The sequence below is a fragment of the Anopheles maculipalpis genome, chromosome 3RL, assembly GCF_943734695.1.
Source record: "Anopheles maculipalpis chromosome 3RL, idAnoMacuDA_375_x, whole genome shotgun sequence".
Taxonomy (NCBI): Eukaryota; Metazoa; Arthropoda; class Insecta; order Diptera; family Culicidae; genus Anopheles; species Anopheles maculipalpis.
This window is the reverse complement of record NC_064872.1, coordinates 86740340-86765921: the sequence shown is the minus strand read 5'-3', so window position 1 is coordinate 86765921 and position 25582 is coordinate 86740340. Positions and strand designations below refer to the sequence as shown.

The 25582-nt window shown below is 43.7% G+C and overlaps 4 protein-coding genes across 5 annotated transcripts in view; 1 reads left to right on the top strand and 3 right to left on the bottom strand.

Moving 5' to 3' along the window:
• Window positions 1-644, bottom strand: part of LOC126563359 (RING-box protein 2) — a 31192-nt gene extending 30548 nt beyond the window's left edge. Inside the window, exon 1 of the mRNA XM_050219995.1 lies at window positions 494-644. Within this exon, the coding sequence (XP_050075952.1) occupies window positions 494-641 (148 nt within the window). The 5' untranslated portion in view covers window positions 642-644. The remainder of the gene's footprint in view (window positions 1-493) is intronic.
• The window catches only part of LOC126562373 (26S proteasome non-ATPase regulatory subunit 4), a 363835-nt gene that overhangs the window by 36144 nt on the left and 302109 nt on the right, over window positions 1-25582 (top strand). The gene's annotated exons all lie outside the window — the stretch shown is intronic.
• Window positions 1-25582, bottom strand: part of LOC126562004 (motile sperm domain-containing protein 2-like) — a 332954-nt gene that overhangs the window by 236223 nt on the left and 71149 nt on the right. The gene's annotated exons all lie outside the window — the stretch shown is intronic.
• Window positions 8023-25582, bottom strand: part of LOC126561426 (protein grainyhead) — a 136520-nt gene continuing 118960 nt past the window's right edge. Inside the window, exons 11-16 of one of the 2 annotated variants that reach the window (XM_050217562.1) lie at window positions 23907-24005; window positions 10982-11161; window positions 10758-10909; window positions 10402-10600; window positions 8847-8911; window positions 8023-8149 (exon numbers count right to left, since the gene is read on the bottom strand). In XM_050217562.1, coding sequence (XP_050073519.1) covers window positions 8023-8149; window positions 8847-8911; window positions 10402-10600; window positions 10758-10909; window positions 10982-11161; window positions 23907-24005 — 822 coding nt within the window. The remainder of the gene's footprint in view (window positions 8150-8846; window positions 8912-10401; window positions 10601-10757; window positions 10910-10981; window positions 11162-23906; window positions 24006-25582) is intronic. The other variant, XM_050217564.1, reaches the window with a different exon arrangement.

Below are 25582 nucleotides of genomic sequence, written 5' to 3'. Positions count from 1 at the left end.
TTAATCTGCAGTAGTTTTGGTCTAGAAGATGAAAGAAGTTTCTTAAAACAGATTACAAGCGATCCCAATGTTGGCGCCCAAGGTGTTTCAGCTTCCGAGAGCAACGGAAAACTTCGTAGAAGTCTGGCGGGAAGGGCATTTGATGTGGTACGAGGCTCAATTGAATAAAGCGCACTCGACAAATTCAGCTCGTATATTGAGATGGTCTTCAGGCATCTTCAACATCTTGCTACCTGGCAAGGATGCCTTTCAGGAGGAGCACACTCACATAACGATGATTTTTTAGATCAAGCGGTTTGATCAGCAGCGCAGTTTGTTCCGCTTGCTCCATACCGTCTGGAACAACGCACAGTAGAACAGTTCTACCGACCGATATGCATATTCCTGTGAGTTTAAATCGCTCATTTGATAAATAGCATTAAACAACTAAAAGCAGATAGTTTTGCTTAGCGTAGTACAACCGGTGAAACAGAAAGCAATATTAAACACTCACCCATAACCTGCACACGGCAAATAGCACACGTATCACACTCAACGTCCCAGCTCCACATTGCCACCGCATTCCACTTCTTCAGCGTAAACATTTTGTCCGGCTTCACATCGTCAAACTTGTCGCACGAGTTTTCATTTTCATCCGCCATTACTTCGTTTCAAAAGCGTAACTTTAGCGCAGAACAGTTCGCTTTCCATGCACAACTTTCCGATTTGTTTTGTTACTGATTGCTGCAGACGATGTAAACAAAACGCAAACTGTCACTTACTCGATAGCGAAACTGCTCGAGCCCGGATAAAGAAAAATCGAGCTCGAATGTTCCATCGATCAGATTTTAAATTCACCGGTAAAGTCCATGGTAGACTAACACAAAAATGCGATAAATCGAGTGATCGGGTTTGGGTTCAGGTTCGCAAAAAGATGCGTGGCCTCAGAACGCTTCCAACGGAATGCCGGACGCCAGGATAGCACCAAGAATGAGCGAGTTATCACCGATTTTCCACGGGAATGCTGCTTTTCCGCAATAACTTCGTAGGGGGTGGAGGAACTGTAATGGAGTGATGCGCAAAAAAATGCGCGACATCAAGACGCATCCAGCAGTGTGCCGGACGCCAGGTTCGAACCAAGAATGAGCGAGTTATCACCGATTTTCCATGGGAATGCTGTTATTTTCCTCAAAAACTGGGTAAGGCGCGGAGGAATCGGGTTGGGGTGTTCGGCAAAAAGATGTGCGGCCTTAAGACGCATCCAACGGTATGTCGAACGCTAGGATCGAAACAAGAATGAGCTAGTTATCACCGATTTTCCAGTGTTTTCCGTAATAACTGGGCGAGGGGATGGAGGGACTGGGTTGAGATGTTAGGCAAAAAGATGTGCGGCCTCAAGACGCATCCAACGGTATGCCGGACGCTAGAATAGGACCAAGAATGAGCGAGCTATTGTCGATTTTCCACGGGAATGCTGTTTTCCGTAATAACTTGACAGGGGATGGAGGGACGGGGTTGGTGTGTTCGGCAAAAAGATGCGTGGCATCAAGACGCATCTAACGGTGTGCCGGACGCTAGGATCGGAACAAGAATGAGCGAGTTATGGCCGAATTTCCAGTGTTTTCCGCAATAACTGGGCGAGGGGATGGAGGGATCGGGTTCGGGTGTTCGGCAAAAAGATGTGCGGCCTTAAGACGCATCCAACGAAATGCCCGACGCCAGGATCGAACCAAGAATGAGCGAGTTATCACCGATTTTCCATGGGAATGCTGCTGGCAGAATTTCCCGGAAGTAGCTGGAAAATCCCCCTTAGTCTCCTTCGATAATAAAAATCAGGTTTTAAACCTGTTTGAAACATATTTGAAGAAAAAAACATAATTGAGGATAAATATCTTAAAATGTGGAAAACACTCTTAAATTGAGCGGAAAAATATTTGTCATGACGGAAGGAAAATAATTTTCTGACCACTTTTAAAATTTCCATTTGCTACCTTCTCGAATTCATGCTCTCCTGTTACTCCTGGTCAAATTTTGCCGCATCGAAATCCACAAAAATCTGGCTCAAAAATCCGGCCAGGAGCGACTGATAGTAACAGGAGAACATGAATTCGAGGAGATAGCTCGGGCCGGCCAAAAAATTCCAAATCCAGTTTTAATTTTCGAAATCCAAGTTAAATTTGCGTTGGAAATTTTAAGTTTGGAATTCAACTTTAAATTTTGCCGCGGGATTTTAAAACTGATTTTGGATTTTAAATTTGGATTTGGAATTTTTTGGCCGGCCCGAGCTATCTCCTCGAATTCATGTTCTCCTGTTACTATCAGTCGCTCCTGGCCGGATTTTTGTGCCAGATTTTTGTGGATTTCGATGCGGCAAAATTTGACCAGGAGTAACAGGAGAGCATGAATTCGAGAAGGTAGCAAATGGAAATTTTAAAAGTGGTCAGAAAATTATTTTCCTTCCGTCATGACAAATATTTTTCCGCTCAATTTAAGAGTGTTTTCCACATTTTAAGATATTTATCCTCAATTATGTTTTTTTCTTCAAATATGTTTCAAACAGGTTTAAAACCTGATTTTTATTATCGAAGGAGACTAAGGGGGATTTTCCAGCTACTTCCGGGAAATTCTGCCAGCAGCATTCCCATGGAAAATCGGTGATAACTCGCTCATTCTTGGTTCGATCCTGGCGTCGGGCATTTCGTTGGATGCGTCTTAAGGCCGCACATCTTTTTGCCGAACACCCGAACCCGATCCCTCCATCCCCTCGCCCAGTTATTGCGGAAAACACTGGAAATTCGGCCATAACTCACTCATTCTTGGTCCGATTCTAGCGTCCGGCGTACCGTTGGATGCGTCTTGATGCCGCGCATCTTTTTGCCCATTACACCAACCCCGTCCCTCCATCCCCTGTCAAGTTATTACGGAAAACAGCATTCCCGTGGAAAATCGACAATAGCTCGCTCATTCTTGGTCCGATTCTAGCGTCCGGCGTACCGTTGGATGCGTCTTGAGGCCACGCATCTGTTTGCCGAACACCCCAACCCGCTCCCTCCATCCCCTCGCTCAGTTATTGCGGAAAAAACTGGAAAATCGGTGATAACTCGCTCATTCTTGTTTCGATCCTGGCGTCCGGCATACCGTTGGACGCATCTTTGGGTCTAGCATGTTTCTGTGTTGCACCCCAGCCCGATCCATCCGCTACCCGTGCAGTTATTACGGAAAATCCCTTCTTTTTATGGAGTAACTGGGCATCAAGGGATAACATTTTGACGAAAAAACATCGAATTTAGCTCGGCAGGTTGCTTTGTGCATTGCATACTCCACGGCGCTCAAAAAAGCTTAGCAAATTATAGCATGCTAAAGCTGTCAGTTTGTATATTGTGGATTGCATATTGGTAGGCGGAGAAAAGATTAAAAGAGACTGAAATATTTCAAACAAATTTGAAATTTTATTCTGAATTTGAAAATTTTCATCACGCTGCTTGGTACCTCCTCGAATGCATGCTCTCCTGTTACTACCATTCGCTCCTGGCCGGATTTTTGTGCCAAAACAAATCGGATTCGATGCGGCAAAATTTAACCAGGAGTAACAGGATAGCATACCAGACGAGAAGGTAGCAAATGGAAGTTTAAAAAGTGGTGAGAAAATGGTTTTCTTTCTGTCATGACAATTATTTTTTCGCTCAATTTAAGAGTGTTTACCCAATTTTAAGTAATTCATTCCAATTTTTGTTTCTTTCTTTAAAAATCTTTCAAAAAAACCTCTACAGCGTTTACAAAAGGGAACTGAGGGGGAACTCCCGGGAAATTCTGCCAGCAGCATTCCCGTGGAAAATCGGTGATAACTCGCTCTTCCTGGTCCGATCCTGGCGTCCGGCATACCGTTGGATGCGTCTTGAGACCGCACTTTTTTTTTGCTGAACACCTCAACCCGATTCTTCCACCCCCACCCTATTTTTCCACGAAAAAGGGTGTTTCCTATAGAGTTTGCACAGGAAAATCCGAAACATCCGATGTAAAATAAGTTCTTTCAACAGTTATTTGATAATAAAACAATAAATTGACATCACATTAATATTTCAATGTTCTAAATTCAAATTATATTTAAACGCTCTCTCTCTCTCTTTTCCTCCTTCTCCGTTGTCGTCAAATAAAATATAACAGTACAGTTTAAAAAAGAGAACCTTACACACTAAACCGCTTGATTTTTTGTTTATCTGTTACAGTGTTTTTTTGTTGTTGTTTAATCCATTTTCAAAACGTTGTTTGTTTTTGTATTATCCATTTTTCCTTTCTTCTTTAACTCATCCAATTTTTCGCAGCTACTGATTCTCGCGCTCTTACACAAAAGTTTAATCATAATCGTTTACCTACTAAAACTTATCCACTAGTTTGTAATTAATGTTTAAAAAAAGGAGAACAAAAATCACATACGACCCCACCAGTGGCACCAGTGGCCTTTTCCGGGTAGCAAAACACCCGGATGGGAGCATACAAACAAACGAAGAAAAAGTGACGCTCAACGAATGAAAAATGGCGTATGAATGGGTCGTACATGATTGTCCTGCTGGAATGGCAATTTCTCATCTCAAGAAGGTGTGCGCATTGGAAGGAAAATGGCGATAGGAAGGACGGCATTTGTTGGTGTTGGTTGTAATTGGCGTGTGAAAAGAAAGGCTCTGTTAAAGGCGCTACCCTATGCGCTGAGTTGCTGTTACAACTGCTGAAGGAAACAGGAAAACAAAAGAGAGAGAGAGAAAAAAAAACGGGACTATCAAAGATAAATGCTAAAACGAATGGCTTTACGTGTTTAACTTAAACAAAAAAACACGTTGCCTGTTTGAAATCTTGCTTACTGTTCTATTACTAATATGATGTGTTTGTTGTGTTGGGAGTAGTACGCCAAAAATTGAACGGAAGGAAACATTAAGTCTTCTACTACTAAAGCTACTTAAGCTACTTAACCGATACGACGCACCCTAAGGTGAAACAAAAAAAAAAAAGGAGAGCGAAAAGGGAAAAAAAAACTAATGTAAAAATGTAAAATTAATATTGCATTTTTAACGGAAGCCTACACAGCAATTGTTGTTGCACCTTCCTTGTGTTTTCTTAGTGTATAAGAGCTACAAATAAGGGTTCTCGCTACAAGGCTAAACGTACCGTTCCTTACTAACCGCATTTGCTTACTCTTAGATTCTTATTTGTGCCACATTTTGTGCTATTTTCCGATAAATGCTATTAATCGTTTCTCTTTTCCTTATCAATTTCTCATACTTATATCTACTGGAAATGATTCGCTTAATACCTAATAACTGTAAGGATCCTTTCGATCAACCTTATCCAATACTATCCTTTCCGCACACTCTTCTGTGATCTGTCTGTCTTTTTCGCTATTGTTTGGCCACCACGGGAGAATACCACAGTGACTGTACGTGTGTGTTTAATGTAAATCATGATTAGCAAAAACATTAAAAAGAAACACACACACACACGTTTCACATACAATTCTCACTCATTCATTAATAACAAAATATAAAATGCAAAAGAAAAACCCCTCGTTTTGCTTACCTCTTGCTTAAGCAGTTATGGCAACTTGTTTGTAATTAACGTAAAATATAAGAAAAACTTCCTACAGCACGTTTTTGTTTTCTAGAGGCCACTAGCTGTGTGCGTGCGGGTGTGTTGTATCGAAAAAAAAAACGGATCCATGCTATAAATGGGGACACCCCGGGTTAAAGTACAAAAAAAAAAAAAAACACACGCACACGAGCTTTTAAATTTTTAAGTACAATTTTTGAATTCTTTCCCCCTATTTTGTTTATAAATATCACATATTTTGCGTGCGTTTTGTGTAACAAATTTTCCTTTCAGGAGTTTGCCGAAAAAAAGAATTTAAAGGGAGAATGAGATTTAAAAAAACAGTTAATTAATTAATAAACAAACAATCGTTAAAAAAGAATCTCAACTTCTTATACACACGCCTTCGAATGTATTGTCTGTTGTTAGTTGCTTGTTTTGTTTGTTTGTGGGGGCCAACCGTAGACAGTAAACTTCATCCACCGGTGCTTAAGCATTCGACATTCGACTGGCACACGTGCACATCATCAACAGCGTTTTGTTTGTTTGTGAAGATTCGCGCGCACCTCAGGTACTTAACAATTACAGATAATCAAGGTGTAAATGTAATGTTGTAAAACGTTTCCGCGTGGCGAAACAACGGTGCGAAATAAGTTCTTGCTCACCATCTAATAGCGTTGTGCGTCGGTAAGGTTCAAAGGGTACATACTTAAACAAGAAATCTTATCCACATTTTGACGTCCAAACTCTTACTTGCTAGTTTTGTATCCATCCTCAACAATATGGCAGTTTGTATAAGTAGAAACAAACAAACAAATTAAGTACAATTCGTGTGGTGGCCTGCCTGTGTCTGCCTGCGGACGGAATTATCGTTTTGGAGTAAACGTTTAGAATGTTAAAACAAAATACTGTCATGGATGATTGTGTGTTTTTGTTGAAGGTGAGTGATTGAAGAAAAGAAAAAAAAATCCTAATCCTAAGCAGAAAACGATAGGCAGAGGACCCGACAGTTTAAAGTCCGTCTTCTGCCTCCATATTCACTGCGCACTACAACAGTTGTCTATTTGTTAATATTGCATGCTCTCTTGCGGTAATACCGCTTTGTCCTCCCGCGTGTAATCTCCCGCTTTTACACGAAGGGAGGACAAATATTTATAGTTAAACAATATAATCGTTACTTAACTGTGTCCATCAGAAGCTATTTAGAATGGGCCAAATCGGCATCTTGTTGGTCCTTCCAGCTTATGGCATTGTTATGGAAAAATGGGCTATCTTTAAGTAAACTTCAATTGAGCAATAATCAATTCCTGCTTCTAACTAACTCCACACACCACAAATCTTTTTCACTCCTTTTTTTTTGAGATCTTATTTTTCGCATGGCCTGTACGAGAATGTGGGAGGGTGGATTAGAAGTAGTTTTCGCTTTGCTATTAATCATTCCATTTAAATGCATTTTTGTTAAGTCAAACGAAAAGAACAAAAAAAAAAAAGCGTGATTCAAATAAATTGGGAATTCTGAAATCTCAAGCTTAACATCCGCAAAAAAAAAAAAACCGTTACTAGCCGAGCTAACCGGGTTACGGTGGCCGCAAGTAATAATGTAAGTACACTAGGTTTCGAAATAAATAATTATGTTTGTTCAACATTGATTCGCTTACATAAATTCGCTACTCTAACTTCGCAAACGGAATGGACGAGCTGTCCTTCTTCTCTCCTTCTTCTATCTAGTGCTAATGCTCAAGCAGCAGGTTCCGGTTGCCGTTTCCAGACGCTTTAACATGTGCCCATATAAAGGATTAACAACTGTTGCTGCTCAGGTCAGCGCGCCTATGTACAAGTGTGTCTTTTGATTTCCACCCTTCCAGTGCCTATTATATTCGCCAGCGGCTTGTTTCCGGACGTCTCATCTAAGGCACGTTTTGTATTCCTTGTTCTCTATTTTCAGCTTATCATAATCTCATTTAAAAAACGATATGAAAACTACGTAAAAAAAAAACACTTACCGACTATTTTTTTTTCTTTTCGCGCCGCTACTTGCTACACACAAACATGATTCGATTTGCATATTTTCCGTACTGAAAATAATAACACACTTCGCTTCGGTTTGTCAGCGAAAGCGTTTTTTGCGCTTGCTTTCTGGGAAAACATTCCCTCGCTTTCGCTTTCCCTATTTTTTCTCATGGTGGAGAAAATAAAATCCATAACCAGCGCCCTTTATCCACCCCTGTTGGTGCGCTGGTTTTGGCACGTTGGCAAATGGAGCAGCTTCCTGCAGCTGCGGCGATGGCAAGATGTGTGCATTTTTCTTTTTCCTTTTTTCATACAATGGAATTAACTCTCCCCAAACTCTCCATAGCAGGTGGAGCAGAGCGGAAGGGATAGAATGGCGGCGCACAATCGTATCGTATGGCACTGCGGACGCCGGGACGGTGTGTAGTGTGGCGGATCATCCGCGCACGGAGGTTTCTAGTGCGTTGGCAGCTCCGTTAGCGTGATGTCGTACAGGTCCTCCTCGTACCGTTGAACTTCCAGGATGAAGATGTCCTCGTTGCAGTAGTGTCTGATCATGTCGTCATCAATTCTCGCCGTAATTCTACAAAGCAAAAAGCATTTGAAAAAGGAGATTAATTGTTTGAGCGAAGAAGTTGTACGATTTTCGTACAGTGTATTGTCTACTCGTGCACTAACAGTGAGGAAAAGAGATGAAGAGAATACTGCTATAAAGATATGCTAATCAAGGGTAGAGTACAGCAATCTGCCAAAGGTTTTCTAGTACATAGTATGTCACAACGCAGTACATATAAAACAAATTAATAAGAAGTGTATTTTGTGTGATAGAGAGCTTGTTGATAATAGCGTACGGTGTTAGTATAGATTATGGACATTATTAGTAGATTAGTACACGCTTTATTCTAGCAGATTAGTGAAGTAAAACACATTTAAAAATTATGTTTAAAAACTGTTAACAAATCAAGCTGTTTTCTTTGGTTAGGGTGTAGTAGTATGGAAGCTGCCAAATTTTTAAAAGTCCATCAGTTTGATACGAAACAATGTTTCAGAAATAGAGATACAAAAAGGTCTAAAACTACATACAAAAAAAAAAACAGAAAAATAAGAAATATTTGTAACAAGAACAATGACAATAGAAAACTAGAGCACAACGAAAAACAAATCTAAATAAATCACAATCACAACAAGAGCAACAACGAAAAAAAGATAGTAAAAACAAAAAGGAAGATACAGAAGTAGAAAGATGATAGCAAAATTCAGGAAGGAAACACAAAACTTACCCTTTCTTATTTTTGCGATAAATAGTGTTAATTCTCGACGAGGAAATTTTGAATTTATTTTCAATCTGCAAATGCAAAAAGGAGAAGATGATAGAAAGTGGTTTTTTTGTTTTGGGGTGGTGTGAAAAGGGGACAGTAACATAACAACTGCAAACGAACCAAAACGAAAGAATGTGGTGTGCCAATGTTCGTTTCCTTTTCAAAGAACACGGCATACGGTGTCGTTTGCCTCTTCAGTAAGATCCAGTAGTTTCGGGAAGAATAAAACCATCGAACAATTTGTGCCAATAAACAATATCTTTCCTGTCGATCAGAGTAATACTTTTTGGGGTAGAGACGTTGGGAAACGTAGCGTCTTACTAATGCAAATGAAACCTGATTTCTATGCGCATTATCGAGGGAACTGACAGCTTTCCTTCGTTTTTTTTTTTTTGGGACAAGATAGTGTGAGAGATAGCATGCTTGCATGTGGGTCATTCAATCAAACTCTGTGAAGGATTTAAGGGATCTTGTGTCTTTCATAGAATTTTTCTTTGAATTGTGAATCTTAAGGTTTTTTTTTTGTGCTAAGCAGACGCAAAGTGTGATTTTTGTTAGCAAAACATAGCAAAGGGAACAACACATCTGCTTCGGTGGCTATAAACTCGTTACTATAATTATTGCTTATCGTTTAACACCTTAATTCCGTTTGGCATTGTGTGGCATTGTCAGGCAGGTAGTTAGTTGGGGAATGCTGGTTTTGGGTTGCTGTTTGCTTCTAGCTGTTTTATCTCTAGCCTGTGGGCTGATCTACCGATCATGTGCGCCAGCTTACTGTGCATAGGGGAGATGGGATAAGCGTGAGGAAGAGGATAACATTGTTTTTTATATCAAAAAGAAACGGAACTGTGCGCGAAAAAATGCATTCGAAACGGCCAATAGACGATAGCGAAAACCCTAGTAGGTTAGAGCGCAAAACACTGCCAACACCTGCCCAGTGCAGCAGCGGAGCTAGTCCACAACAAACAAATAGTAATAATAGTTCGTTAAAGAGGGTGGTGCTGAGATTAATCCCGTTATCGACATACACATACAAAACACATACACACACACACACACAAATATTGGTTATTGGCGCAAATGTGTAGGGGTTTGTGTGTACCTTTAGGTTTATCCTTCCGATTGGTAAGAAAATAAGAGATCTTTATTTTCTTCAGAAATGACAGCTGTCACCGATGAGATGTCAGGTGGATTACTTAAAGACATTTAAACAATGACAGCTGTCATCTTTGGATCAGTTGGTATGATCCTTTGAATTTTGAATTGTTGGTGTAGAGGTTATAAAGGCAAAGTAGGGGTTGAACAAAAAAACAAAAAAACAATTGTAACACAAAAAAAAAATGCTGACTGATCGAATCAAAGCTTTTACTAAGGAAAATTTTATAATGCTTTCAATAGCTTTGTCTTACATGGTTTTGTTTTTTTTGTCCGTTGCCCCAATTAAACATTCTTTAGTTTTCAGTTTTCAGCAAACAGTTTACCGAACAGCAAAACAAACCAAAGACCGCATACTTACCGCATTAAGCAACCCGACCGTGCTCGGCGGGACGACGTGAAGGGGCGTGTAAACGTCCTCGTTGTCCTGGCGCACGTACAGCATAACTCGCTCACTGAGCGGTGGTGTCATTCTCTGCCGCTTGATCTGTGGCGTAAAGTCAACCATCGAGTTTGCCACCAGCGAACCGTCCATTATGATGCTCGGATCTTTCTTGTCACTGTGGAGCAGTAGAAAATTGCAAGATTAGTAATAGTTTATAGTGTACGGTTTCCGAGACAACAACGTGCCCAGGAAGGCACGGAGCGGGACGCAACCCCATCTCGGAAAGTCCGCAGGAAACTGGAAGTTCTAGCCGACTTTTTCACTGTACTCACGTCGGTACGTCCGGTGGGAAGTGATTGTGGAACTTCAGCGTTGGTGTGGCCGGTTTGTTGGCGTGCAGCAGGAAGGGCGACTTGACGTTGTCCGATGTGCCGGAGAGAGAGTCTGCATCGTGCCCGTAGAACTGCATATCCATGGATGTTAGCTGCAAAAGGCGATGGTTATTATTAATAAACGTTCGCAGATTATTAGGATGTGCTGCCTAATGCTTGCTTACCTTATCGATGTCCTCCGAAGGTGAGAAAAGGACTGGCGGTTTCAGCAGGTCGCTCATACCGTAAAACTCCGACCGATCCACCACTGGGTGATACAGTTCATCCAACTTTTTCCTGCCAGTTGCGGTCATTTTGCGCTTCGCTGCCCGCCGTTCCTCGTCGCGTGTCTTCCGTTCGGCACCCTGTGTGTGAGACGTGGGAGAAAAGAAACAAAACAACAAGTTGTAGAATTAATTTCGATGACACAATATATGTTTCCTCATTAGAACATCCACCGGCAATAGAATGTTCGTTGAAAACGGATAATTAAATTCACCTGTTAGTGGTACAGGTATCAAAACACATAAAAAGAACATATTAAACATCCCGTGCGAACGATCGGAAAGCGATGATCTCATTCGCTCGATCAGTGATCTCATCCCCATGGTAACAAACGCATCAAACACTGAGCAAATTGCAAAACCCCACATGTGCTCTCGAGCTAGAAGCACATTTCCGCTGTGTTTGACACTAAAATTTCCAACACTTTGGAGGAGAACATTGCGGGAAATTTAGTAAACCGGTCGCACACCGTTTTGCTTCCCGGTAGGATAAGCAACAAGGTGTACTTTTGTCGATCTTCTAACAGTAATCTTTTGTGGCTAGAGCTGATGCGTTTCTGGCTAGTGTTTGGTTTGGGACAAGGGATCTTTTACGGTGAAGATCGCGGTAGAGGTATCGTCCGGATGGAGGTGAAGCTTTTGCAAACGCCTCTATGCATATGCACAGCAATAATGGTGTTGCAACAAGTGAATGCCTTCCTCTGTATACCTTCTCCAGGCACAGCCACGCACGGGGTGCAATGTAGATATTTTTCATTTTTATAGCACAGATTATACGAGGCTTATCTTCATTAAAAATGGCTAAAATATTGTTGCATCTATCGCGAGGAATGAGGAGCGCAACGCGAAGCACCCATGCGAACGGGGATCCATGCGTCGTCATGGGATGGGATTATTTGCACCACTGCATCCCGGTCAGACGGTCATCTTACGGCGGTTACTAAGGGCTAAAGGTATGGTGTCATACGAATTGCAACACTGGGAAGATCCACGAGTTGCAGGAGAGAACGTCTGCGCAATGTAATTTCCACCGCTGTCAGCAGCGGTAATGGGTTTTCAAATGATTTTATTAATTCACTTCATTCGTCCACTGGGTCCAACGGTGCGGTGCGTTTGGTGAGGCGGTTCCAAACACGACACGTGAAACCTTGCGCCACGACAAATCGCACCAACCTCGCTGTGTAATATAGGCTTAGCGTAGAAAGGGGAAGCACAACAACAACTAAAAAAGTCATGCGCCACATTCTGTTAGGAAATATTTCGGACTTCAGGAAAGATCGAATAACCGAGAGAACATGGTACACCGAAAAGAGGTCACCGTCCGACAATGTCTCTAGGATACCGGAAACGCAGCATTCGGAGGAGCTCTCACCATTGGTTCTGCTTGGTTCGACCCTAGAAGCATTAATCATTGAACGATCATGCGATCGTTGGACGCGGATCCTTGGCTCGATCGCTCTCCGGCTACCACACGCGGCGCGGTGTTTGCTGGCGTTTGTGAGCTACATTGTCTTTAGCAGCGTTCATTCCGGTTGTTATCTTAACTGCCAATGAGCGCACCGAAGTCAGTGAGTGTGTGTCCGATGCACTTTCGCCCTCGGAAGGTGTAATTTTAGCACAACCTCCACGCACACACACACACACGCATGCACACTCCAGCATGCACTCTTTTGGTGCACGCAATAAGAATAGTCTCTCACTCTGTTCGCCACCGATCGGGACGGAAGCGTATCGCCGTTGATCACTGCCTGTGTTCGTTCCTACGCCACATCAAGCCGTGCATAATTTATGATTATATTAATTTCTACTCTCGCGGCGTGCGTGCGGAACGCAGCCCGCGAACAAATTGATCCCTCGTTGCTCTTTGTTCCACCTCCACCTAGTTCGTGTTTCCGCTGGGACGGCCGGAGGGAAGGCACTTCGCCCCCAGGAAGACCACCTGTTGCAAGAGGGATCGCTGTGGTGAGATTAGTCCACTAAATATCCATACACGTGAAGGCATCCCTTCCGCGTGTTATCTCGTAGCCCTCAGCTACAGCAGCATGGCCAGCATGTATACGTTCATGTGAGAGGTATTAATTACGGTACACAAGAAACAACGGCAGCAGCACGTGAAACGCGTTGTGCGTATTTTGACAGTTCCGTTAGTAAAGCGACAGCTTCACGGCTAGCCAACACTAGAGGGCGCATCATCGGGCGAGTGGACGCGTGAATTCAAACGAAATTGTGCTCAGCAACCGGGTGGTGTGCTTCCTAGCCGGGCAACGCATTTGCAGCCGGCACCAATGTGTGTACCAGCGGAAAAGATTTGCAATGATTGATGCTTTACTGCTTGCGTACTGTTTGCAAATGATTGACACAATAAAATGCACACTTATTCATCACTCGTTGCGCTGCCTTGCGGGAAGAATTTCCGGCCTAATCCCGGGCATCATGTGTATTAAGGAAGGGCCGTTACAAACTGCTGCATTCCCGTTTTATTTTGTTTTTTGCTTTGCTTTGCTTTTTACCGTAGCACTATCCTATATCCCGCGAGGATCATCTTTTCTGATGATTCCTTGTGGTTTGTTGAGGGCTGCACATAAAGCCACAACGCGCTCAAATGCGTACTCCACACACATATGAACTGTGAAATGTGCTTTTATGATTATGATGATCATTACATTATGGAACATCTTTGTAAGACAGCATGGCGTGTGTACGCTCGCCGTTGTCGAACCGCCTCATGTGTGTGTAGGTCTTATTTTAAAGCCATCTTCCAGCACGACTCCAGAAGCGCGGCTAATGAAAACGGGGTTAAAAATGGACTTATAAAATTTTACTAGCGCAGCCGCGTAACGTGAATGCTCTCGATGTTGGGTGTTGTTTTGTCGGTCGGCCGGGCCGGCACCGGTCGATGGTCCGAAGAGTCAAATAAACGCAGTGCAAATAGTGGCAGTGCACTCGCACATCAAGGTACGGTAGCGCGCATCTTGGCACGCTGCGCAGAAACTCATCACAAAACCGTAAAAACGGACCACGAATGGAGGAGCCCATCATCGACCCGTGTTTTTTTTCACCTTCTTTTGCACTGCCTGCACCCAGGGTAAATGGAGTTAAATTGCAAATTACAGCATAAAATATGGGATTGTCCTGCATTCGCTCTCAAGATTGGTACCAGCGCATGTGGAGTAACGTAAAAAAAAAAAAGGGTAGAGAAGGAAATGATTTTATGCACTTGTGCAAGCGGTGCTCGCCAGGCAGCTGGGTCATGCTATAAACGCATCGAAGTTACTAGGTACAGATTTTTACGACCGATTCCCGCGAGTTTCCATTAAGTGTGTGAGTGTGAGGCGAGGTTCATCAGGACCTTTTGCTGGGCTAATCATATGAATGAAGCTTTAATTTCTTTCATACGTTGTGAACATACAAGGAGTAGTCCTTCATGGTGAGAACAAAATTCGTGCTACGTTAATGTACATCGTAATGTTCGTCACTCATTTGCTGAAGGTTTTGGGGTGATGTGATGATTGCGATGCGATGTGTTCGTTCGTGTTTTCATCGCTTTGCGCAATACATATTTTATAGAATGTTGTAACACATTTCGTAAATAAAATCTCAGTAGAAGATTCATGATGATTCATTGGTGAAATAGAATTCTTTTACTATTTCTGGCACTCAGAACAGTACCGTACAATCCTGGTAGAGGGCACCATTGTACCTTTTTGGATTATTTTTATTGAAAAAGGCTATTTTTAGGCCTTAACTTCCATTGAGTTGAAATTTCGGTAATATGACTTTGCATATTTTTAGTATTTTGTTGTAGATCATCAACCATTCGAATATGAGAATCTGGTCTCAATAGTATAGAGCATAATAGTGCAAGAATTCATACCAGCTTTTCCCCAGCAGTCAGAAGAATATCATTTCCCGTTACACTACATACAAACAGACGCCCCTAGGGACATCCACTTCAAGTGGAGCTACTCGTCAGCAGGGAAACTTCTTCTATTCACGCTCTCCAGCAGCGCTCCCGGAATGAAGTTGTCGCCGGACGATAAATTTACACCCCATTTAATGTGGTCCCCTGTGCACTCTTGACAGGATAGTGGCGTGAAGCGTGGCTATTTTGCAACGAGAATTCACTCGTGTCACGCCCTCGGCGGGCAATTTTTATAGACCGCTCACTCCGAAGACTCTCAACTATCAAGTGCCATTTTTACACAGCGTACAGCCGGTTCTTGTGTAAACAGACAGGTAGAAACAGAAAGCAGCCGAAAGGAAGGCAGAACGTACCTTTTTACGTAATGTGATTAGTGAATTTTTCCAACCATACCGATCCCGGAACGATTGGGCACAGTTCTAAAATAAACCCATGTTATGCTTCTGGATCGGATCGGTCATCGATTATCAACACAAATGTTTTGTTATCTAAGTGGGACGATGGTGGTCGTTTTGCAACGCGCATAAACACCTTTCATAATCGCTGCCCCGGTAATGTGCCCTCCGGCGGTCGATCGGCAGATGGACTACCAAGTAGCACACACTCTGCTACAATGAATCCCTCGATCATTGGACAAACCCGCAATGAAAACGGATTCCCTCGCAAACGATTGGCATTAGGCGACAGGCGCGTGTGTGTGTGCATTTAATGCACGGGCAAATGCAAAAATGAAAGAATAATGGGATTTTAATAAACATTTACCGTGAAAGGACAGGCGGACGGACGAACCAGCCCGGTGAGCTACATTCGTGTTGCTGTGTAGCGGTGCCCCGGGGCGGCAAACTCGGGGTGGAATGCAGATATGTGCACAACACATTCACGCACGCAATTATGCGCCAACATGAGAATTATGTTGTCTTACATTCATCATAATCAAAGAAAGCTGTCCTGCTGCCGATTGGTGTAGCGTTTGTGTAAGTTTGTTTTATCATTTTAAGAGTAAAATTTAATGCTTCTGTTAGCAAAATTTCTGTTCCAAACTTCAGTTAAGATTCTTTAAAGAACACTGTTCTAGGTTCACTACGATAAAAAAAAAACAAAACAAAACAAAACTCAGTGAGTGTTTCCAATGTTCGCTCAACCAGCCAAAAGAAGAAAAAGCATCGAGCAAAAAATCGTGAGAAACACATTAAACCGACAAATATTGCTTTGAATTGAGTGCATTTTTATGAGTGCAAACTATGCACAGCACAATGCATACAGTGTCCAACGCAACGAAAAGGAACGTAAAGAACGAAACCTTTACTGAGGTAAAAACGTACAGCAAGGGTTTGCGCTCTGCTGTTAGTTTTTTTTCTTCGTCGGTTTCATTTGTTCTGAGATGAAGCTTGAAAAAACATGCTAAAAACAACACTGAACAGCACGAAAAGGAAGGAACAAAACCAACTTCCAAAAGGTTTTTTCGTTACCTTTTTTAAAGTGCAGAGCTTTTACGCTTTTTACACCTTACACGCTGCGCGATGGTTTGTGGCACACTTTGGCATCCTTGCACAAGACAGCAAGAAAAACCCCGAGCAGTACTTTGGTGGGTGAAATGTTTACCCTTTTGTTTTGTGGGGTTTGTGTTTCCGCCGATCTGCAAAACTTCATCAAACTGCAGCGATCGAACTGGCAAGAGTTCACACGAATCACAGGTAAGTTTGTCGTATTTTGACACATTGTATCCGACACGCGTAATTGGCAATTTTCGCCTGTCCACTAATGGATGTGATGTGGACAGAATGAATGATTCGGATGCGGGATGCACAATTTGAAAGCCACATAAACACACACAGTAAAACTCGGTGAGTTTGTACAAACATATCCCTTCATCAAGGTTCGTCGCTTGTTGACCGCTCAAATCTTTCATATTTGGTTGAGGTTTTTTTTGTTGCGCAAAGCATTAATTTTGGCTCGAATCGATGGAAAGACAGCAGACTTCTTATCATGCAAATGTACAAATAAATATTGCGAAAGCTGAAACGCGTCTCGAAACGCACGGAGTTCACCGGAAAAAATCCCCCTCCTGTCGTGAGCTGGCTCAGGCTCTGTTGGGTCTGCGTTCAGGGTCGATCCTCGAAGAGGCAGAGCTAACATAGATCTAATCGGGAACGCCATATATTCTGCGTGTATAACGATTTGTGCTGATCGTCGTCCGACCCAAGAGAACCTTATTCAAGACAGTGTAATAAACCATTCTCAAGCGTCCAATCCGAAATTCGCACACAAACGCACCAAGGCTCGGTAAAGTCGATTAAATGAATGGCAGTATTGTTGAGGAACGCTACCACTTCAGACCATCTCTCGGATGGACGCTACTGCATTACAGCCTGTTTGTTGAACACATTCATACTTCTTCTCGATCGTCCTAGAACACAAACATTCCGCATAGACATTTTCGCATAAAATTTCAATCGCTTTCGGAGCGCATAAAACTCGGCCTATCTCGGTCAGATTCCTCGGCCGTTTTATCGCGCAAAGTCATAAATCACAAAAATGATGCCAATAATTTACATACGGACAACGGTATGGGTCAGTTTCGATAAAGCATTGTGGTGGTTGTGGTTTCGGGATGAAAGCCCATTTCAAGCGCTTTTTATCGGTGCAAAACCGGCAAAGCAGACGAACGGCATTTGAAGACCTCCGCAGGTGTTTGCTGCTTGGTGGAAGAAATTATGTGTTTTTTAATTAAAATGTTTGACATCAAAGGTGCACAATTCATCACCCCTGCTAAACTTCTGCTAATGTGTTGATTTTAATATTCAGTTTGTTCGGCACACTTAGCTGCACAAACCGTGCTCGGGAGACGGGTGTTTCATCCCATCAAGCGGTCCCGCATCCCGTAAAGATCGCACACCAGGATTAGAGACGGATCGAGGTTGAGGTTTAAAAATTTATTAGCCACACACAGAGATCGATCAAACCATTGAGTGCAAAGTGAGGCGTTCGTTTTTATTTTTTTGCACCAGACAGCCCGGAGATGGGATGGGATCAGATATGATGATGGCGTCCCGTTTCAAACTGCCCTTCGCGATAGCAGAGGCTTTGCTGCCCCCGGGGCAACGGCACACGATATCATATCGGACACACGGGGTATTTAACAGATTTATTAGAAGAAACAGGTATCCCTCCGTACAGGCGAGCAGTGGAGTCTAAGGAACCCAGTCGGTACGATCGCAATGCTTGCGCCCGCTCACTCTCTCTGAGGACGGTGATCCTGGAGGGTTTTGCGCATGGCTTTTGGCCTCGTTCATAAATCTTGTACCGATAGGTAAGCCAATGGGATGCGCTTTAGGCGGTCAGTCTTGTTTTTTTATAGTTTATGGGCTGCCGAAACCGAGCGCCCAGATGGATATCTTAATTTAATGCTTGCCAAGGATCGCATGCGTGGTAGACAATAAAAAGGAGAATTTGAAGAATACAATCAGGTGAAAAAGCGAGGAGTTGTGATGGATGTTTTTCGCATAATTTGAGGTAAACGAAAAAAGCTTTTCCTACTATGTGACGAAAAGTGGGAATGCTAATGGAAGATTAAATTTGAAAAATGAATTGGGACAAATTATATCCCATTTAAACGCGTTTACTTTTTGAAAAAAGAACAAACTAAATTTGCAATAATCTCGTATTCCATTCTTCGGTCTTTTGCTTGTTTGGATGTGAGCAGATAAAAATGATTACTCCAGCCGTAGGTTGCTGTTGTGTCTCTTGGATTTTACCGAACAGAGTAAGAGCGACGAAAGAAATATTTTTAAAACATACGTTTAAAAAAAACAAGAAACGGAAGTTCAATCCATACGGCTCATTAGCGAGCCAGTCCCTGTGACATGGCGTACAAAACAAACATGGCGCAAGAACGATGTATAAAAGTGATCTTGTTGGCCCACTCCTGGGAAACGATAACGGGCAGGGGAGGCATGGTGCGAAGGAAAAGGGATTGGGACACTCGGAAATGTCAGAACATTGTTAATATCTGACGACGTGCGAATATAATGAGCAAAAGGGACAAAGTCCATGGTGTAAGAAACTGAAGTACGTAAAAAAAAAACCATCACACACACACACATACTAGTCGAGACCTGTTCTACGTTCCATTTGGCGACATCTGGAGACGATTGCCATTTGTTTTGCTACACTTTGGAACGCAACAACGGTGCCGATTCGAGTGTGCGTACACAAACACACAAAACCGGGCACACACCATCTATCAATGTAGTCTGGCTTCCTTTTCAGAAATCATGACTTGCGGCCATTATCGCTTCAATAAAATTTATTGAAAAATTGTTACCACTGTCGCGAAATCGAACGTGTAATGGGAAGGGAAGAAGGGGGACAGGGTAAAGCGGAACGGTCACGCCACCAACTGGGACGGATGCGAACCGTAACCGGCCGATTGCTGCTGCTGCTTGTTTATTTTTACGATATCGCTCGGGTTGTACTTCGCTGACAAGCGGTCCACCAACCAGACTTGAGTCGATAGTTACAAGTGCATGGATGGAAATGGGGTCTACCGTTTTCCAGGCAGGTTGATATAAAGTTTTATGCATTTTAATCCCCACTTCCCAACCACCAATTCCTCCCCATTCGAAGTGTTTGCAGCAAATGTCGAAATATTGTGAATGAGAAATTGCCGTTCGAGTGCCATCTGGCGGGAAAATGCTTGAGAACAGACAAACTACGGGTCGTTTATCGCATGTACTACATGTGTACTTTAGCTTAAGCGATTGGGGTTGAAAAGGGGCCATAAAGCAGGTCCCATCGTCGTGGGAAGAGTACTGCGCGCGAGCGGCAGTGGCAATTCTAGCAAACGATCGGAAAGATCATTCATTAAGAAGTTGTCCAAGAAGGGAACGCGATAATGCGCACAGGGGAGAAGACAAAAAAAAACAAACCAACCTACGAAACACTGTAATCCTCCCGGGACTGTTCGGGCAACTGCGACAAGGTTTTCAATTCGTCATTAGCGCCATGTCGCTACCGCTAGAATGTGCAGCATCTGCTGGACAGTTCAGGCGCAGTTGCATCTCCTGCCGCAGTGTGCACACAACAACACGGTGGCAAATGTCGGTACAGGCCGTGTTGTCTCCGTGCCGTGCTCGGTGATAAAAATGAATAATTAATACATAAATGGCTCAATTAAATGATTTTATAATGGTGCACCGGTGAAGAATGTGTATTTGTGTGTGTGTGTGGAGGTAGCGTTTTTATGCCTTTCATATAAATATTTTGTTATTTTTCTCTCGCTTCTTTAACTTCGGTACCGCATGCTATGGGAGGTGGAAGTGCTGTGCTGTGAAACGGTGAAGAGTGTCACTGGACGCGTACTACCCCGTAAAGCGGCCCTGCAATTGTGGTGCAATTAAAACTAATCAATATCGTGAATATGCACTCTCGGTGTGCACTTCCTCCTTGGGAACGCGAAGGATGCCCCGAGGCACCTACATATATATATTTCAGTGACAATGTACCCTCTATATTGCGAGGGTAGCGTACCAGATTGGAAGTCTACCTCAAACTCTATTGACCACCCGCCGGTGTGAAGGTGTCACTCCTGCTAGAGTTCGACCGTTTGCGTTTGCTTTCATTTTATCAGTGTGCGCTCACATAGGCCTCGTGCACTACAACTTCCCGACATTGGATAGAGATTTTGCATAAACATTTCTTATTAATTTATTCAAATTAGTTCGCACCGTGGTACTGCTGCTGCGGTTGCAGTGATCGGCTTCTAGCGGATAGCGTTTACCAAGTAACAACGTTATTATGCATACTACCAACCCATGTATGCATATCACCGCCATCCGTGTGGCGCGTCTTGGCGGCCCTACAGGTAGTATGGGTGATTTGTTCGCCCCATTAGATAAACCTTTCAATGGGTCGGATTAAATGGGCAAACTGCCAGATTAGGGATTGCCCGGAGTGTCAGCACCGATCAACGCCGAGTAAGAGAGGTTTAACTTTCGAACATTTTTTTGACACCTGTCAAATGTCTCAATCGAAGGTCCCGGCGGATGCCCTCCCTTGCTTGTTATCGTGTGCTGCTCTACCTCCGTGTGACACGCACTTGCTGGATGACAACGCATCGATCGAGCGGAATGCCCTCGGGCTGATTGTCTTGCGGACCCGACCCGTCGCCGGTGTATTGTTTCCCCAATAAACCAACCACGGTTGCACGCATTTTGGATTAGGAATTCTTACATGAGCCAAAGTTTCGTAACTGGAGCAAAGAAAGTGGGGAACGTGTGCATTAGGGCGTAATGAGATTGTAGATTAGTTTGGCTACCACTCGAAAGGCGCCATAAATGAGGGTGTTTTGTGTGGCATTTTGACATTTCTCTCGATAGCGATCTTTGACTGTGAGGGAACCATACAAAGTATGTTGTTTATTGTATGATCAAGGCATCAAGCTTCGTTTACGGTATCTTATACTCCATCCTGAAACTGCGTCTCTGATCGTGTCCTAGTGCCACTTGGCGGGAAATTCTCCATCTCGCAATCTACCCACCCAATGAACCACAAACCCTCATCTGCCGGCACCTGCTATTAATTTGATTTGTTTTCATCGGCTGCAATATCGTCGTGGTTGCGCACATATGTGCGCGTTTCATTCTGATGCTCTCTCACGGTTAACCTTCGCACCACACCGAAGAATGTGATCGAGCTAGAAAGATAGGCCCTCGTGTAGTGTACGTACTAGGCGAATATTTAAACTGCTGAAATGTACGGCGTGTGCCCATAGCTGAAGCACTGCAACAAGGAAGCTTAGCCATATAAATGAGCACATCTAAATTGATGATCCACTTGGGTATCCAGATATCTAGACAACCGGAGGTTAGTGTGATGCGGTCAGTATTTATGCAAATTGCCGTTCTGTTTCTCTTTTCGCCGTCCTCCTAAGGAACACGACGAACCCCCGTCGTACTTGGCTGATGCTGAGTAGAGCAGCAACACTCAGGTAAAGTAAAGTGTCTCAAGTCAAACCATGGCTTAACAATAATAATTATTTTTTATCGATTCCGCTACGGAGTAGATCGAATGTCCGTAAAGCGGGTGATTTTAATGCCCCTGTGTGTTGATATTATGACTTCATCCGGCTGGATATCTCCCATGACGATGGTTCGGTTCGGTGGTGTGAAGCACTAACTTTGCTTGACGGCAATAGAAGAATCAAACCCGCACCCCGAAACCGTGTCACAAACGATTCGTGATCTAGGGAAGGAAATGCGTTTCAATTGCGATCGTTCCTTAATTAGAGCACATACGCAGCACTCGAAGACGGTCGATCGATCGAGCAGTTTAATGGTTTGCGATTTGTTTCGCTTAAGTGACACTCTGCATTACCTCCGTATTGGACAGCAACCATTATAAACGTCCTTTCCGTGGCGCACATGGTTGTGTGTGTGTGTGTGTATCAGTGCTATAGGCCACAGTTTATTGAACCTCCGCCTAGTGTAACCTCTATCCACGGCCTGTCGGAGATACACTTCGTTTCCCTTTCCACAGCAACGGGTTGGTGCAAAACCAAAAAGGAATCGATCGATTTAACCTCGAAACACAATCCGAAAAGTTTGCGCACACGTCGAAGGCGGCCATTTTGCAGCGAACCGCGGGCGTGCGTACGTGCGTGTTTACCTGCGGCATAATCGCCTCACCGGTACGCTCGGTGGCGGCCTGGTGTACGCTTACGTACCGGGAGGGACCTCACGCACCTCGGATGACAATCGATATCTCCTCTACACGTGTGGACGCGCGCGACAAAGAAACTTCATGAAACTTTCCGAAAACGCCCGCGTTGATGTCGTCCGATCGGGGCGTATTGCCGTGCACGGCAGCACAGCAACCGCCACTAGTCTTCGCCGAAGCGCACCAATTTCGGTCCAATGTCCCTTTAATGAGCTGTCGTTTCATCAATTATAGAACAAATTGCGTATAATTGCAACCATCGGTGCGGCGTCAACGATTGTCCGGGAGCCGGGTAATGGTGGTTTGATCGAAGGAAGGCACGCACGAACCACACAAAGGATATACAAACACCAAGGAGGAGCATGCAGTGGTTGAGCAGAAGGCAGAACCGGCGGTAAGCAATTTGATCGCTCGATCGATGCACATCGATCGACGTTGACAACGACAACGGCTAGGCGCGTCAAGTAAGCGGTGTGCGCTTAATCGATTAAGTTAGGCCAATCCCGAAAGGGCATCCCGTAAATGTGTGTGCGTGTGGGACATAGAGGCGAAAGCATGCAACAATGTGTTCCCTCTGTTTGCTGCAACGTTCACACGTGTCCTGCGGCGTTGTCGCTGGTTGCAAGCTTCACGTCCTGCGCAAGGTTCGGGTAGCGCATTTAATAAATTGAATCAGAAACGATCCGCAGCCCACTAGGAGCGTCCGACACGATCATCATCGAACGATGATGAAGTATCAACATAAAATTATCATTCATTTGCATTCGAGTTTCCCCGTAAGCCTTTTAGAAAGGAAGGTTTAGGTTCCGCGTCCAACACTCTCGGTTTGCTTTTGTGTTGGTTGCTTCAGGCGGCATGTAAACTATATCCAGAAGTATGTCATATTAAAATACATATTAGATTGTATATCGATTGAAACAGACTGCTGCATATAGATTAGGACACTAAAGCGTAACGCCTTTTCAACTTTGTAGAATAAAATCACGCCAAGTTTATGGAAATGAATCTTTCAGAGCGCAATACAGAACTGTTGCAAGCAAAATACACTTATTGACAAATGTCAAAGCAATTCCATCCTTGCGTTCAACTTAACTGTGCATAATGTCACTTGATCGTAAATTTGCACTTCATCGAGGAGTAAGCGTAAATCATTCGTCTGCTTTTGCAACGTATTTAATATCGACTTACCTTATCACAAAAGACTTTGATTTGACAGTACCCTCGATGGAAAACGCTCGTATCACGAGGATCCTCAAACGTATCGATCTGGAGATGAAGCGGTAAGCCCTGAAATGAGAAAGGAAACCAAAAAGGAGAAATTAGTTGATGAGTCTTTGTTAATCGATGAGAAACGGTTTTACAAAGCACAGAACGTTGAAAATTAAACTAAATGCGATATCGGTGTTAATGAAGGGTTAAAGGGATGAATAAATGATTGCTTTCCCTCGAAGGGATAGATGGGTCCTCACTAGAAGATCGTAGATAAAGTGAAAAACTCATAACAGACGATCATTCCAAGGATCGTCCGAAAGAAACCAACTTTAACGCTTCGATTTCCCTTTAATGTATGAAGCTCTGGCCGAGAATTTACGAAGGATTGTATGTTAAAGTTCCTTAAAATATTGTAAACTTCATGTTGCCGACCGTACCGAGGGAATTTTCTTTGCTTCCCAAACTCACCCCGATGCGCCATCGGTCCAGAAAAAAAGGTTTTTATTTAATTTTACTTCATTTTATTTATCACCCAGCCGTCATTGATTTGTCTTCTCACAACGCCGCCAGTTTCTGTCTCTCTTATCCTGCGGGTGCACCTCTTTCGAATCGCTTCGGCCAGCGCTGTTGTATAATGGATTTCTTCAGTACGTTTTGCTCGGTTTTTTCTTTCCTCCTTAACTCACCAGAGCACAGCACCGTTTGTAGGTTTCTGAGCCTTGGGACATTGGAGAACACCTGTCGGTTGTGCCTGAAGGTTGGGAAGGTTTCCCAGCAGTTCCCAGCGTCCTGCAGGTCGCTGAGAGTCGAGGGATTGAGGTGGATATTCCTCCTTAACCCCCCCCCCCCCCCCCTCTCTACTACAGGCTCGAGATGCGAGCTGAATCTCTTTTCTCTTATGATTATAGATATTATAATATGTTCATTCATGGATTTATCTCAAATGACAGGCAGATAAAAATTGTTGATTTTTCTCGTCTCTTCCGTCCGGCATCCAATCTCGCGAGCTGTGTCCGATCCGATTTCGGTGCCTTGACGATGCCGTGTCCGTCCGCGCAGTTGTCCACTACTTAGTCAGGAGCGGTTGTCTGGTTTTTGTTTCTATCTATCTCCTTTAACCCTCTCCCGCCTCTACCTACTTCCCACCGGCTTACGACCGAGAGTGTCTGGCGTTACCGTTGGGTTGCGCCGCACCTACTGCAGCTACTTGCTGGCCAGTCAGGACGTGTACCGAGAATCGGATCTTAACTATGCGGGTCTTGAAAGCCATCATAATGTAAAATAAATAAACCGTAGATTCTTGTTTCCCTATCTCGATGTTACATCTCGGCCTATCTCGCCCGTGGAAGGTTGCGTGGAATTTCTCCACCAGGAAGAGGACCTAGAGCGAAAAAAAAAACAACAAAAAGCGTACACGAACGCAATGCTGAACCATTTGCCCGAGCGCCCTAGGAGATCGTACGATCAAATGTCAAAAGTCTTCAACACCAACCGATGACATGACGCTCCACCCGCTACGGGACCCTTGTCCCGAGGGGCTCACCATCTGGGCATTAATATCTGACTGCGTGGACATACCACCGGTCAAGGGAGGCGCGGAAGCCGAGGAAAATCCCAACGCATGCACAACTGCGCTAATTGGGTAGCACTGC